The following is a 15126-nucleotide window of genomic DNA, read 5'->3' as shown; positions in this document are numbered from 1 at the left end:
TTTGTTACTTTTTCTTAATAATTTAATATTTACAGACACGCAGAATTATTTTAATCGCGCGATCTTTTCCGCATTATCCTAAATGTAAGGTACAAGAATTTAAGTAATTAAACGTCGAGTTAAATCTTTCCCGCAGAGAAATCGGATTTAAATTACTCGCACGGACGCATTCGAATTACTCGCACCGAATATTTCCCGATAATTACCTTTTCGTAAGGAACGCCGCCGCCATCCGGACAAGAGAACGCTAGATGATAAAGAGAATTTCTACCGGAACTCGGACCGCACTTCTTCGTAATCCGTCTCAAAGAGGTGATCGGCGCGCCTTCGCGAGGGAAACTTTACGGCGCGTATATCTCTGGGCGAGAGTCGAAGTAGTATAAGTCGACCGATGGATCGCCTCGAGGCGTCCGAAAGTTTTAATTAATCGGAGGCACGGGCCTCGAGGTATTTTTATTAATTTTCTCTACATTCTCTCTCCTTCCTCTTTCTCTCTTCTCTCTCTTCCCGAGCATCAGCTCCGTTCCGGACAACTCGGCCGAGTCAGCTTCGACTCGCTTCGGAGGAAGCCGTAGGAGGATAATTGCGCCCAAGTTTTAACGCGAATCGGCGCGGGTCCGGGCGAGATTACGATTATCTCGAGTAAACTTTCTACGTATCTCGAGATACGCGCGCGACGCATTTTCGCGAACAAACACGGGAGAATGGAAAAAGAGGACCGCGCGTTGCCCGAAGTACGTCGCGATAATTTTGTAAATTATGGGACGGGCGTACGAGCGCGTACTTAACTGGGGTTTCTTGCAAAATTATCGCGCTTTACCGCGACGAGGTAAATGTAAGTAATATTCAAAAAGGAACAGTCGCATTTTGAATTACAATAATTAACATATTTTCTCTCTGAATCTGTGTAATTAACCAAGAGGGGCTTGATTACAATTTTTTGCTCTTTTTTTATTTTTCAAAATTTAATTTTTTTAAATTATTTTTTTTTTATATTAAATATGCAAAAATAATTTTTTTAATGATTCCAACGAGCAAATGACAGTGGCATTAAATCACATTTAATCTGACGAATTGTCATCGATGTCTGTGCAAGTATATAGCAATTCGTATTGTAATTTCAGATATAATGATACAGCGCGGTCGCAGTATCGAATCATGCTGATGGTAACGAATAACTCCGGAGCTCCGAATATTAACGCGCGCAATATATTCGTGTTAAATTGTGGAGTGAGATGGATGACGAGCGCGATAAGAGGGCGCGATGCATTCTGACCACTCTGACCAGGATCTTCGACCGAGCTGCGGAATTACATTGCATCGACGAACATCGCGCTGTTAGAATCCGCAAATGGCGATCATTAAGATACCCGGAAAACACGTAATATCGCTGCGATGTGACAATTAATAACAATGATACATTTGAAACTCGCGTGTCGGGATTAGAATCTGTGACTACGACCGGCCGAGCTGTAACGCGATGTCCCATGCACATTCAATTATTTATGTGAAGTGTGACTGCCCTCTATTTTCTAGTCCGTAGACAAAATGGAATGCAAAATTTATTTAAATAGCGAGTTATTTAGCGTGACGCTATTTTCATTTGTTAGAAAGAGTCAGGCTTTTATAAAAACTAACCTTTTTTATATGTGTGTGTTTTATCTTATCTCATAAATATTTCTGCAGTATTTGAGAATGTTTTGCATAAACGCTTATGTATACACAAAAAACCTTGCATATTAATAAATGGAAAAATGACTTCGAGATTAAAATTTAGATAGAAATATTAATATTATACATAGATACTATATGTATCATTTTATTCATATCTTTTTATATTATATTTAGAGACTGATCTATTTTTATATGAGACTCTTTTTCATAGTAATAATCTGAAAAAAAAGCGATGTAAATTAATGAGTGAGTTTGATTTATTTTCTAATTTTCTTTTTTTATTCACTAAAATTATGTGTATAAATTACTAAAATCGTAAATGAGGCGACGGAAGCGGAGCTTTAAGAAAATATTTGCGATGCTCATAAATAGCGAAACGTAGTATCGATACTAATTAAAAGCACGTGGAGTCTAAAAACGGCTTGGGATAATTTTGTCGGGCGAGTCAATCTCCATATCTTGCGTCGCGAGTATCGATCCGACAAATACGGGGACGTAATGCACCCGTGTATGCGCTGCGTATGCAAATGAACACTCACACGTCTTGGGATTTGACGTAATGCATGCATAGATTACATCGGGGAAAGATCGTATCGAGTATTCGAAATCGTAAAAGCATCGGTCCGCTCTCGTTGGAATTTATAAAACTTTCAGAAATCTCTTCCGAAACAATCTGCAACGTGGATAACTGGACGTGCTTTTTTTTTACTTTTGCATAAAGAACTGAACGATTCAGATTAATCCATGAGCGAGTTATTTTTCAGCAAATAATTATTTTATTGCGAAATATAGTACAATGCGCATATGATGTTTAAATCATAGCTGAAGAGTATACTCGATGTCGATAAAATGTTTATATATCTATATATATATATATAGCTGCTGGCAATATCAGGGTTCATTACATTATCGTCGAATTGACGTTCGCGAAATAAAAATGCAACGATGCAGCGTGATTTCGAATAGCTGACCGAGATTGTACTCATATTATTCTTGTCGACTGACTTTGACGTTCGCGAGAGATCATCGGAAATTCCGCGCGTATTGCTAGAAATACCAAAACGTTCGCTTCCGATGTAACGCATTTCCTGCTATAATGGCGCTCGAGTAATAAAGCCACTTTAATAATGCGTCCCCATTAATATCGTTACTTTTATTATATTATCGCACTCTGATTCTCCTCGCCCTCTCTCTCTCTCTCTTTTTGAGAGAGAGAATTTCCGGTGCGCGATACGCACCCATATTTCACTGTGGAACAATGTTCCGTCGATTCTGTTTTTTGAAAAATTCATGGGTCTAGCTAATTGCGCATTGGACGAGCTTATTCAACCTATTTCGTTGCGCACGTTTCGACGTTTCACATAATAATTTGCCGGGATGCGGTCTTCCCCTACTCTTTCACGAACCCGGCACTCGAATGCAATTAGCCGTGCTGCTAATTACGGCGTTTCTTTGTTTTTACTTCGACTCGTTTTTCGGCAAAACTCATTTCCCGACCGCAGTGTACCACAGCTAAATGATAGCAGAAAAATATAAATAAAATATAACGCGCGCTATGTCATTCCGTCTATTTAGGAACTCGTTATTTTGGTTTCTTTTCTCTCTTTTATCATTTTAATAACGAACATATTTACTCTCTTATTGACGATACAGAGAAACTATGTATATTCTTTTCATAGATATGTATCAAAAGAAAATTTAATGTAAAGTAAAAAATATATTTATTTTAATACGCATATAAAAAGTATCTCGTTGTTTATCAGTTTTTGAAGAACATTTCACTTTTTTCGAACATACGCGTCCTCAATTGGAAACCACTATGATAATTTGATGAGGTATATTCAGGTACACGTCTGAAATAAACCGAACTCTGCTATTACGCTCTATTTATCTGTTTGTCGCACCGTTAATCCTTCTATATATTCGAGAAAACACCGATTTTACCAAGCTTTTAATTAGTTTTTGAGCTCATTTATTCTACATCGCTGCACATCAATAATTTCGCGTGAGATCTGTTTCACAAAAATATAATAATATGAGCTATTACCGATGCTATTAATATAATAGTAATATTCGTGCGAATAAATGAACAATAGAAAACCGTGTCGTCTATATACTATAATATATTAAGTATTTTTCTCATAATTTTAGTTAATGTTTTTCAATTTTAAATTGCAATTAATCCGTTATTTCTGACATACACTGACAAAAACTATCGAATTGAAATAAATATTTATTCAAATAATTTCATTTACACTTTTATTTGAAACGAATAAATATTTATCTATTTTAAAAAAGAATTTCTTACATCAAATAAATATTCGTTCACGGCGAATTAATATGATTTGTTTGAAATATATTTATTTGAATAATTTTTTTCAGTGTAATAAAAAGATCTCTGACATATGAATCATTTTGCCGCCACTTTTTGCAAAAGGAATGAATTTTTAAACATTCAAAATTTGGGAATAATAATTGATACGTTCTGTAAAATGTGAAATTTACGGCGTATTGTATTGTATATTCTCGAACAAATATCAATTAATCGAACGAATCTGTAAACGTACGGATTACACGGGCGTATTTACGCGAGTGCGCCGCTGCGTCGGAAACGAGCTGGACGCATCGAACGGACTCTCAATCTGATGGATGCATTTAGTGCATTGCCCTGGATGACATGAAAAGGCGAAACCGATTTCATTCGGCGAATACCTCTCGGCTCGTAAATTCCGAATCCTCGATGTGAATAAATCACGGGTCTCGGATACCGTATGACGAGAGTTTGACTCACGCTGATCGTTATTTTTCACGAGATTGACAAGGAAACGCAAAGTGTTAAGCATAAAGTTGAATTGCGAAATGAAATATTCGAAGCGTGTCCGGAGATCGTAAACTAGAATTACTAAATATTACGCGACCACAACGTATGAACTAAATCATGTTTTTATATTATAATAAACTATTTATATTTTATTAATGCCTTGTCATATGTTGATCGACATATATTTCGCAAGATTGACATGAGAAGATAAAATAGAAACTATGCTCGGCTTGCGATCGCTAATTAAGATTGTGATAAATTATGCAAACGCGTCACGTAGCAATTTCTATTTATTTTCATTAAGATCGATCGATAACTGCTATATGATAAATTAAATTTCCAACGTTTTCTCGCGCGCGCCAATCATTATTTATCGCGACAGATTAAAGAGACATCGGGAAATGCTAAGGATTAAGTGCGAGGCGCGCAACACAAACAAGAATCATGACGGTGCCGCACTTTTAAGACCGCTCGAGCTATTAGGACTTAAAAGTGTTGTGCGGAGAGTGGATAAAATAAACAGAACAGGAAGCGCTTTCCGAACGGGGTCCATTATAGCTATAGATATAATATTTTACGCCTGCCCGATCGACCGTGTGAAAAATTGCTTTTCCCAAGTAAACCCTCGTTTACCGCGTCGCGATATATTTCCCAGGACGACGACTACGCCATTTCCGAGCACTCGCTGGTTAACCGGTTCGAAAAGATATTGGCGCGCCGTAAAACGCGATGTTAATTGCCCAACCAACGCCGGAAAACGCCGGAAGGCGGTGAACTTCTCAAGGATCGCGATCATCGCGCCGTCCCTTCGAAGAAACAGAGGGGTAAATATGGGTGAGAGAGAGAGAGTAAAAACAAGTATTCGAGGAATCGCTTTCGGATTCGCAGAGAATCATCCCCTTCGGCTTGGTTCCGCGCATCTCGCCATAATGCCGCATTATTATTCCATTAAGAGACTGCGCGCGGCGATGCTTTCACTCATAACTCTACAAAGATGATTGAAGAGACCCGGGAAGAAAAGTTGAATCCAAACTTTTGTTCTTTTATGCCGAAATCTAATTTATATGAGTAGAAAGAACGTTTGCGAGGATCTTTTTAGCTCGGAAAAGCTACGTATATTGTTTGTTTTTCTGCAGTAAGATTTTCAGATAATTGTGAATATTTATATATATATATACGTACTTATTTTTCATACTTTTTTTCAAGATCAATTTAATTTGATAAATATTATATATATATATAATATTTATCAAATGATAATTAATGATAAAGATAAATATTATATTATATATATATATATATAATACGATTGCTATAAATGCGATAAAAATATTACCGAGATCGAGTTAACTTCTTATCGTTATATCTTAATGCTTTTTACGAGCAAAATGTATTTGAAAAATTTATCTCTCCTTAACTGTTTTTTCTCTTCGGTTCTTCGCAAATTAACGGCGGAGGAGTCTCGAATAAATGATCGAGAATCCTGTGCTAGGTTCGCCCTCTTCTCTTCAATCCCCTTATACCGCGTGCGATGGATCAATTAATTATACGACTGACAATGACGTAGCCTGGAGGAGAGTTCTTTTTGAAAATATACTCCGTCAACAATTCGCTGCGCTTGGTGATTTATGATTTCCGGATTTCTCATGCGGACTGTGAATCCGCGTCCGGACGGATTCAGCATCCGGAAAAGCGGCCGAGTGTCGACGGTGGCGCGAAATGGGATAATTTTTCGGGCACACGAATTCGGCCCGGTAATAAGGACATCAATCAGTCGCGCCTAATAAAGCAGCGAGGTCGATGATAAATGGCGCGATAGAAATGACTCGCGTTTTGCGTGGAAAATCGAAATGTGCGGGAACGAGATTCTCTCTCGAATTATTTTTAAGTTTTACGTTCGAGTGCGGGAGTATTGCACAAACAGACGTGTAATTCGAAAAAATTAAAGAAACGAAGAAAAGAAGAGAGAGAGAAAGAGAAAGAGAAAAAAGGGAAAGGTATAACGGGACGAACGATAGTTGGAACGAAAAAGGAAAGGATTTACGTTACAGTGGATGAAAGAGTGGCCGTGTATATATAGATTTACCATGCCGGTACTGAATAATGCAGTCTCTGACGTGATCTTTGCCATTTTCTCGGATACAATTTCTCTCGGAAAGCTCGAGTCCCATGAGGTAGAGAAAGAAAGAGAGAAAAAGATGTCCGACCTCACCTCAATTACATCGATTCCTTTCTGTTTGCTCCTTATAACCAATCTCTCGAGTATATCCTTTAGCTCCTTTTCTTTTCGCGGTCACCGCGAGAGCGAGACTGGAAAGGAAATACTGAAGGAGATGGAAAAAAGTGGGCGAAACGAACGAGAACGATGGATCGTCTCGTCACCGTTTCTCACAAATCGACGACTGGAAATGAGATTCGATAGCAGTGATCTTTTTTCTTTTTTTTGTAAATCTCTATACCCGTAGTGCACTGGAGAAACTTTCAACTGATATTTGCATAAAACATTCACGAAGATTCTGAGACGTTATTTCTTTTAACGTGATTAAATGTCGCGACGCATCTGCGCGAATGTGCAGACGAAATACGCAAACATCAGAAACATCTTTTCAGTTTCAAGTTATTTGATTAAAAGTAAAAAACTTTACGTACATTCATACTTGACTGAAAATGTTGAAACAAATTTTTGAACGTATGATTAATAATAATTATTATATATCGATTCTTGGCTGTAAATAAATTTTCCAAATGATTAAGTCACTTTCTTCCTCTTACAATTAGTTGTTTGCATATGACATTGCCATTTTGTTAATAGAGAGATTATTGTAACTCTCTGTTAAATTCCCAGTGGCTTTATCTCCGAAACTAAATGAATCTCTTGTTGCATTTAAATCTGTTAATCGCGCGCAGACACGAAAGCGATAAATATCCGAGCAAGAACTAAAGCCGCCTTAGCGAAATATTTATCCACCCTACGGTGAATTTCGTGCGGAGCACTCTCTTACAATACCGCAGTTATCGAAGCGACGAGCTTTCGCGGATTTCCTTCGCCGCGAATCGCAGCGTCGGAAGTTTTCGGGCCTTTGTCGCGCGGCAATGGGGCTTTGATTCAGCATTTCGCGTTTTCGTCTCCTTTACACCCTTTTCTCAAAACTTTCGCTGTGCACGCCGCGTTCTTTCAGACGGACCGTTTCTCGCTGCCGCGGAATAAAAAGGCACCAAAGGCTGATTTCTGCAGAATTTTGTGCAGCGACCATGCGCGATGTTGATGAAAGCTCCCGAAAAATGCACTGTTTCCGCTAAAATAATATTGAATCATCGATTTTGATTTTACACGCGCGGATTTTGTGTGCTGCTTTGTGTGTTATCGACTGTTTGAATAATGATATTCCGCGATTTCTTTCCGCGGATGCAATCAATGTACAGTTCTTGCGTCGAAAGCGAGTCGTAGAAATTTTTCAATCTTATTTATTTTAACGACAGTTATGAATATATTACGTGGAAAAGATATTTTTCGATAGAAATGGAATATTATCCGATCTTGCAGATTGACGTAATTTATGACAAAAATACTGAATAAATTCTTTTGATCGAAGCTATTCAAATCAGAGATGCGGTGGAAATTTTTTATATAACATCTCTGTGCAGAAAAGATTTCAATATGTCAGCGTAATTTTTAAATAAGTTTCTTTCATATATGGATAATAGTTTTATCAATTATTTCTTTATCTCTTTTTCTCAAAAGATAATTCGAGTGATATTCAAATTATATATATAAAATTGCAAAAAGAAAAAATATATTGTCCGTCAAATTGCACTTTACCTTAAATTTTTAACTGTTGAAAAAAATATCTTTAAATTTGTCATATATTTGCCGCATATTTCTAATTGCCTTGAAATTACAGATCGATGTCTAAAAATTCGAAGATAATTAAGACAGTTACGGCTCAATTTTCCTTTCTCGGCCCGTTACGCTGTCTCTTTTATCTCTCTCTTTTTTTCTCTCTGTTTCGCTGTTACGGGGTATAAGGTATGGAAAGGATATTTCATGCGGTCCATTCCTTCCGCGCGCGCCCGTTATTCTCTCGTGCGCGCAAGCCGGAAGGCAATTACCGGTTGAGAAATGTCTACAAAAGTGGAACGTGCGGGGGTGGAAATTTCGGGAGATCTCATGCCCTTTGTGCCCAGCCGCATTTTAATTGCCCTGCCTCTGTACCCTTCCTCTTCCTTTTTCTCCGTGTCATGAGAGGGTGTCACAGCCAGAGCTTTGTGAGCTCGAGGATGCTGCGAAATATGATTATTCAATTGGCGTTACAAAAGGTCTTCCTTGACACTACAAAGCGAAGGATAAGATTAGTATTGAAACATTTCTTTTTTATTTCAATTTATGTGAGAATTGTACGTGTATTGATATTTCGACATTGTGTATATATATATATATATATATATACACTAAATAAAATAAATAAAACATTAATATTATTTTTTAAATCAGTCTAAAGTTGATTTGTATATATATCAATACAAATCAACTTTAGACTGATTTAAAAAATGATATTAATGTTTTATTTATTTTATTTAGTGGTTACGTTAAATTCAATTTGTAATAACTAAAAAGATCACAGTTGAATTTTATTCTTATGATTCTTTTGAAGATTACACCTATTATATAATGTCATGAATATTAAATCGAGGGCCATCGTTGGAATTTTCGTTGTGTCACAAGAATGCATGATTATATTATAGACGAATTTTCGGAGCAGGTGGCGAGACAAAAACAAATTTAGCTTCCTGCTTTTGCAGACCGGAAATAAAGAATATAGGAGTGATATTTATATAGCTAAGATTGTGCGGTTTCTTTTGCGGGTTTCACGAGACTCAAGCCAGCGTCTGGCAGGAAGGTAATTATGTAATAAGGAATCCGTCAGAAAATCTCGCGGCAAGTGATCTCAAACAGTCGGCCGCAAATAGCCGGCGCTTGCGGTTTTCTGGTTTTGTTAATTACACCAGTCAACGGAAGTGTCACCGGCAGAACTTGGCCGGCACTTCCGTCCGACAACATGCATGTAAAATGTCATTGTTCTACGAGAAATTTAATTTAAATCGCAGCTTAACAACACGTCCGACAGCATGGCTCCGTTAAAATGAGACATAATTCCTTTCCCGTTATTAAGTAACGAAGTTCGCGCGTACGTAATTAATTTTGAATCATAAACACCGCGATGCGTTGTAAGCCGATGTTAAGTAGATGGAAACTCGTAAACAATCATTACCATCGTGTTTAGTTGCAGGAATATTCCTAATTATTAATTATTTAACGAATTATTAATTTAGTTGCAGGAATATTAACAATTATTAATTATTTAACGAATTATTAATTACTTAACGAAGCGCTTTCTGCGAAACTTATAATCGTTGATATAAATAATATAAGAATTAAATGTTTTAATTATATTTTGTTAATATTCTTAAATAATAATTATATGTACAAAATAATACAATGTTCTAAAAAGGTACATAAATCCTTTATTTATTTATCAAGATTTCACGCGAAAAAGTGAAACTAAAAATTGAACTGTTTTTCATAGCTGCAGCAAAGTTTGTGCGATTTTCAAAAATATCTTGAATAATATTGATATAAAACAATTCTCGTGAAATATTCGCAATGAGCGCACGTACACGATACTCGAAAACACGTTTTATCTCCGAGTGTCGCCGCGGGAGAGCAAATCTTGTAAGCCCGACCACGTCTTAGAATGTAATCCGAGTCAGTTTTATTGTCCAGGACACAATCTCGCATGCTAGTCTGCTAGAGTTCTTCGCTCGTCGTCGCTCTCGTTCAATCCCGGTCGCCTCTTTTTTTCTCCGCCAAACTTCTCGCGAACGCAGTTTCGTAAATTCGTGGGACTTGAGACCGTCGTCGAGTTAGTGTCCCATAATACGATATAATCCGTGTATCGATGGCTGGGCGGTTACATGTTCGGCAAGAGAGACACCGAAGCGTAAAAATCCGCGACGAACGACGTTGTAACCCTTCAGATGCAACTGTTGCTGCGCCGCTTTTATTTGGCAGATGGCGATATTTCGTTTCGCGAGATATCAACCGCGACTATAAATCCCTCCGAAGCAGAAAATTGTATCGTAAAATATTGAGATACATTCATTTCTACATATATGTAACATGTATATGTAACATATGTTCTCGCGCATATTACTATTTGTTGCTCGAGATTACGTCCGCGATTATAGATGTGAGCTCAGTTAGAATTTAATTCTTCGTGAACTACGTACAGTAATACGCAATTTAAAGCTTCCCCCGGGTCAGATTTATAAGCTATTTGTTATTATAAATGTAGCTTCTTATTTCTCTCTTTTTCAATTTAAATTGAACTGCATTGAACCATCTGTTACTTATATGTATCATATATAACACGAAGAAAATTTTCTCCTGTATATAATCTCACAATAGATTTTTTAGTGAAAAGTTAGTAATTTAGAATAAATAACAATCACACAGAAATTTCAAACAACTAAATTCTATATAAACGCGTTTTAATTATAGAACATATTTATAACTCGAGTCAAAATTAGAATACTTTTGAAACTATTTTTACAACGAGTTTTCTTTCTCGCGTAGAAGATTAGACGCAGGACTAAAAACATCCCGAGTTCTTTCCTCAAGAAAATTGATAATTCTAAATAGTTTCAAATATCATCATACAAGCACATGAACAATATGTATATTGCACTGCCGCTAAGATCGGTGAGTCTTACGTGAATTTTCCCAGCTCGCACGGAGGGCACGTACTTGCATAAAGTCGTTGTAGCGTCAACGTAAATGCAATACGTGTTTTCGCGCGAAAATGCATGCATGGGGCCGTCCTCTTATAGACGAGCAGCGGTGCAACGTCGACTTAAGCGAATTCCGGACGAGAAAGGAGGCAACCCATCGTGGCGCCGCGCGAAACTTTCATTTCGCGGGCTTGCGGAAAAATAAAACGCAAAGTCGCACCCGCAACTTTCGGAAATCGCGCTCGTTGCGACGACGCGAGTGCATTTCCGCGCGCGCTTATAACTACTGTACACTGTAAAAAAATATGTAATATATTACACAAAAATATGTAAAATTACATAAATAACAAGTGTAAAATTACACGATAAATAATAGAAATGATTACCTTTTCATTATTTATCATGTAATTTTACATTTATTATTCATGTAATTTTACATATTTTTAATGTAATTTTACAAAATTTTTTTACAGCGTATACACAAATTTCTGCGATAGTCGGAATAATGATACGATTATTTCAGTTTTAGCGATACCGATATCGATATTCGCCATAAATGTAGATCTTTTTATTCGTTGACAAAATTAAGTGCATTTCCGCGCGCGCTTATAACTACTGTACACTGTAAAAAAATATGTAATATATTACACAAAAATATGTAAAATTACATAAATAATAAGTGTAAAATTACACGATAAATAATAGAAATGATTACCTTTTCATTATTTATCATGTAATTTTACATTTATTATTCATGTAATTTTACATATTTTTAATGTAATTTTACAAAATTTTTTTACAGTGTATACACAAATTTCTGCGATAGTCGGAATAATGATACGATTATTTCAGTTTTAGCGATACCGATATCGATATTCTTTATAAATGTAGATCTTTTTATTCGTTGACAAAATTAAAAGACATGATAAATAATAATTAATAATGAAAACTTACTATATGTTGACAAAATTGAATTATAACTTGCGATTTATTATAGGTATATATCTCATGTTTATATTTTTATATTTTTAGACTTATTAATATTAATTACTTGTCGTAGTGAATATAATCGCAGAGACAATATTTATTCAATGTCATGCAAAAATGTTAATTAGCGTAAATATCATATCTGATACGCTCTGTGCGCGAAGATCAAAGGTTACACTTCATTACACTGGAATGAAACGGTATTGTAATATTAATGTGGATAAAAAATTTCTGCCGCAAGCAAAGATTAAAAACAGATATGCCAAAAGGTTATTCATGCGTCTCTATATGAGAAATGGAAGGAGGTTATTCGATAAAAATCTGCGATATGAATTTTATTCTATAAGAAATGTGTGCGCTTGTCAATGATGAAAAGTGTCGTAAATTGCATTTTTAAGGAGCCTTTTTAATTTGTCCGATTTTTTTATACCTTCGATGCTATTTATCGCTGGCTGTCCTTTTAAATCGCAAGTATTATAATTTTATTATATGTATCCCTCTCTTGAAACGTATCGTAATATGTATGATATATTGTATTTCCATATATAAAAATGTAATATCGCTTGTATATAACATCAATAAAAATATAATATTCGTTTCTGCAAGAATATTAAGATTAAATGGCATCGTTAGTTCGATATCGCTATAGATATACGGCAATTGTAAATGCGAACAATAAAACGTAAGAAAGGGATACAATATGTAAAAATATGTGCATACATTATGCGAATTCTGATTTTACTTATATAACATATGCGATATATATCGCAATAAAATATCGCAAAAAAGATACCATGTTTAAATTATATAAAATATCTCGAACCGTGTTATCTTGAAAGTAATAGTAATGTCATACAAATTTTCAATTTAAAAAAACAAGGAGACTTGATTTCTTGATATTAACATCAAATAATCGTAAGGTTGTAACTGGGAAAAAGAATCACGTGAGATTTGAATATCTCGCGAAAAAACATGCATGTTGAAATCTTGAAGTTGATAAAATATGGAGTTATAATATCTTGTCGGAAATCTTGTCAGCATATGTGATACACATCCCCAGGAAGAGTCTTTTTAAAATATCCTCTCGAGGGATCCGAGGGATCGTTGTAACCGCCTAAAAAATCCATAACTCTTTGTTATCCGGCGATTCTTCCTCGTTTCATTATTCTTCGTTTTCTCGCGGCGTATATAATGGACATTTCTCTGAGCGAGTCGTTGATGTGTGTTTCAGTACCCATGGAGTCGATACAGGGAGTGGCGGGTCAGAAGGCAATCCTGCCGTGTAATATACAGCCCCGCGAGTCGAATGACGGCGTCTCCATGGTGCTCTGGTTCAAAGAGGACAGCGGTGAACCCCTGTACAGGTAAGCCGCATTGATATTTATGAACGATGACCCTCCGAGCGCTCGTTCGCGCAGCCTCGACGTGAATCTCTACGGCGCCATAGATTTCTAAGCATGCGAGGAATTTGTCCTGTTGCATGGACAATGTTGCAAATACATACAATACGTCAATTTCTTAGATATATGCGGTTATTAGAATTCTTTTTGAAATATATCTTTTAAGTGTATTAAAGTTTCGTGTCATAGTAATACATTCTTAGAATTTTAAATCTAATTTATGTTGCACGTAAATAAAAAAAGGTAAAGTTATAAAATTAGTTTTAACGATATTTAAATTATTTGATTTATTGATTTAGTTGAAATTATTTGAAGATTTTCTCTTAAACGCGAAAAGAATGGAAAATATTTAATAATGTTCACTTTATAAAATTGCTTTTTATTTCTTACAAAGAGATAAGCGTTATATATGTATTGCAAGATAATCATGCATGTTTGACATTACATTACACACGTCGATTTGATTTTTCTCGGAAAGTGTATGTGTCAGTCTGATGCAACATAACATCGCTGTCGAGTAAACGTCACAAATCATTTGCGTCACGCGTTACGATCGCGTACCAAATTACGGAATAAAATGGTAATTTGCAATAATTTCGTTCGATTATTACTGCGACGATATTGTCCGACCTTTATTTATTGATATTATGCTGTTGAATGGCAACCGTGACATTATCCGTTTTAATATGGATGTTCGACGAATGTTTGAGCGTCGTCGCAAAACGCATTGAAAACGAGCAGAATTTTATATGAAAATAATTCAGTAATTAATTAAATTCAACTGTGTTTTTAAATTTATTGAGCAATTTGATGCTATCGACATTTCATACGATCCAGTTTCCTGCACTGACATGTGTCAAATATATTGATTGTCTCAAGATATATACAATATATGAAAATCAATACACTGCCGTTTATTTGTTTGAAATTTAATTTAAATATAAATTTCATCATTATTAAATTAGAATTATTACATTTTTATTATATTATTTAAAAATTAAATTAATTACGAGTCTTTATATTTATGAACTTGGATATTGCAAAGTTTCTATTTTTTTTTTATGTTTGACGTTTCGATATAAAGATTGCAATATTTTACTTTACGCTATATTCGTACTAATTTTTCCAATTTTTTTACAAACCTTTCATGAACTTTTTTTAAACAAAGAGAAAATTCGAGACTGGGTGGACTCTATCTTTCGATTTCCACATTTTCGATCTCATTACTTGTGTATCCTATTGGTTTACCGTTTCGCCACGTCGTTGTGGTGTAAAACCGAAAACCTCGAATACGAGCAGATTACGACGGAGCAAGGATTTCGTTAAGCCGCAAATCGGCCTCACGTTCCATCCGTTATACGTTACTTCAGTCGACAGCCAATTCGATGCTCGTAAATATCGTATTTATCGAGCAACCCAATAAAATCCGGATCATCGTTCGAGCTTGGAAGTACA

At 35.7% G+C, this 15126-nt stretch overlaps 1 protein-coding gene and 1 long non-coding RNA gene across 4 annotated transcripts in view; one reads left to right on the top strand and one right to left on the bottom strand.

The window, feature by feature from the left end:
- The window catches only part of LOC146721384 (uncharacterized), a 214413-nt gene that overhangs the window by 19521 nt on the left and 179766 nt on the right, over positions 1 to 15126 (bottom strand). The window lies entirely within an intron of this gene.
- The window catches only part of LOC114940071 (nephrin), a 210374-nt gene that overhangs the window by 21211 nt on the left and 174037 nt on the right, over positions 1 to 15126 (top strand). For both annotated transcript variants that reach the window (XM_029314553.2, XM_085486892.1), the window contains exon 3: positions 13503 to 13635. In XM_029314553.2, the coding sequence (XP_029170386.2) occupies positions 13503 to 13635 (133 nt within the window). The remainder of the gene's footprint in view (positions 1 to 13502; positions 13636 to 15126) is intronic.

The sequence above is a fragment of the Nylanderia fulva genome, unplaced genomic scaffold, assembly GCF_048542155.1.
Source record: "Nylanderia fulva isolate GAGA-0341 unplaced genomic scaffold, ASM4854215v1 Scaffold49, whole genome shotgun sequence".
Classification (NCBI taxonomy): Eukaryota; Metazoa; Arthropoda; class Insecta; order Hymenoptera; family Formicidae; genus Nylanderia; species Nylanderia fulva.
Note: the sequence above shows the minus strand (reverse complement) of the source record. Positions and strands in the feature narration are given on the sequence as shown.